The sequence below is a fragment of the Octopus bimaculoides genome, chromosome 1 (genome assembly GCF_001194135.2).
Source record: "Octopus bimaculoides isolate UCB-OBI-ISO-001 chromosome 1, ASM119413v2, whole genome shotgun sequence".
Classification (NCBI taxonomy): domain Eukaryota; kingdom Metazoa; phylum Mollusca; class Cephalopoda; order Octopoda; family Octopodidae; genus Octopus; species Octopus bimaculoides.
The window spans coordinates 53,215,359-53,216,893 of record NC_068981.1 but is presented as its reverse complement, the minus strand read 5'-3'; the positions used below and the strand labels follow the sequence as shown (position 1 = coordinate 53,216,893).

The 1,535-nt window shown below is 34.5% G+C and overlaps 1 protein-coding gene across 1 annotated transcript in view; it reads right to left on the bottom strand.

Annotated features, from left to right (window-relative positions):
• LOC106870400 (pelle-like serine/threonine-protein kinase pik-1) overlaps positions 1–1,229 on the bottom strand; it is a 32,341-nt gene extending 31,112 nt beyond the window's left edge. The window contains exon 1 of the mRNA XM_014916450.2: positions 1,097–1,229. Within this exon, the coding sequence (XP_014771936.1) occupies positions 1,097–1,175 (79 nt within the window). The 5' untranslated portion in view covers positions 1,176–1,229. The remainder of the gene's footprint in view (positions 1–1,096) is intronic.
• Between the last annotated feature and the right edge of the window lie 306 nt (positions 1,230–1,535).

The window sequence follows — 1,535 nt, the reverse complement described above, 5'->3', positions numbered from 1 at the left end:
TTTTTTTTTTATTTTTATGGAATCCCACTAAGGGGGGAAAGGTTCAGATTACATATAGTCCATCTGGACCTTTGATTTTGGTTTTTGCATAATCGTATGAGTTACCGTGTGTAGAATACAAATTCGCAAAACTTTTCTGAAAATTCCAAGAAATAAAAGAAGTTATGAGGTGTTACATGCTGTGCTTAAAACAGAATTTCGCCGAACGACTCGGCTGGTTTTACTTTCAAGAAGAGGATTTTATTGGGATATATTTTAAGATCACGAACGGAATCTACGGCAAATTTTACGAACATATATTTATGAACTGAGAAGAAATGGCAACAAAAGGGCATGGTGATAAGAAATTCGTTTTGTGAGAATAATAATTGGGATAGGCTCCGGCATGTAGTTAGGACAAGAGATGGAAGAACGAGGAGCCAAAATTCAAGAAGGTAAAATATAAGGCAGTATGATAAAAAAAAAAAAACTGAAAAATCTCCCTCAAACCGGAGAAAATCTAACTTTTGTGGGCAAGCTATTCCAGACCTCCGCCAAATATACATAGAAATCGTGACCACTACCAAATAACGTCAGATGAGTTAAGTTTTCTTCCAGTCTGTGAGGAAACTTCTACGTTGTTACATGACCATCTGTAATAGCCAAAATTACACCCCACATTCTTTTTAAAAAATGTAAAAAAAAACCCACTATGCCTGACCAATAAAACTGGGATGGTCACAAGTTTTTTCCATTAGGACTAACTGACCTGGGAATAATCAACAACAATTGTAAAAGACGTAAAAATCAACTCCTAAAGGGTTTATCTGAATTACTTCCCCTAACTTATTAAGCTCGCATGGACTTCATTAGAAAACAAACAATACATATTTAACAGTAATATCTGTTTTAAACGTTTACTTTTTTGTTTGATTAATGTATATTTCTATCAAAGGACAGGTCTTGAATAAGTCAGAAGTCGATATGGCCAAATACATGTTTTGATACCTTCCATCACCCAACCATCTATTTGGTATACTCGAAAAACAAAAAAACAAAAAATGTCAACAAAAACACTATTTAGTAAATAATAAAAATGGATAAGTTTCAAAATTACCAATTTTTTTCCATCCACCATCAAAATCTAACGTTGATATTTCCAAGACAATCGGGTATGGAATATTCGCCAGCAACATGATTAAATATTACTTTCAATAAATAAATAGGAATTTTGTGATAGACGTCATCAAGTGGTTTGACCAATCGTCGACCAGCTCTGTTAATCATTTTTATTGAAGTCTTTCTTCCTGTTATCGTAGTCACAGAATTTATATTTATACTATCTAAATCATTCGTTGGGACCATGAGGCGAACTGACAAACCGTTTTAGATATTTCTTTGCCGTGAGGAAGAGGAAAGACGTAACGATTCAGGCAGGGGCCTTCATCAAATTTAGAAAACTTATTTCATGAAGTATTTCGTGAATGCAAAAAATAAACAGAGCGACTCCCGCACGTGTCGAGTGTTTAGTTACCGCATACCTACACAAGAGTGCC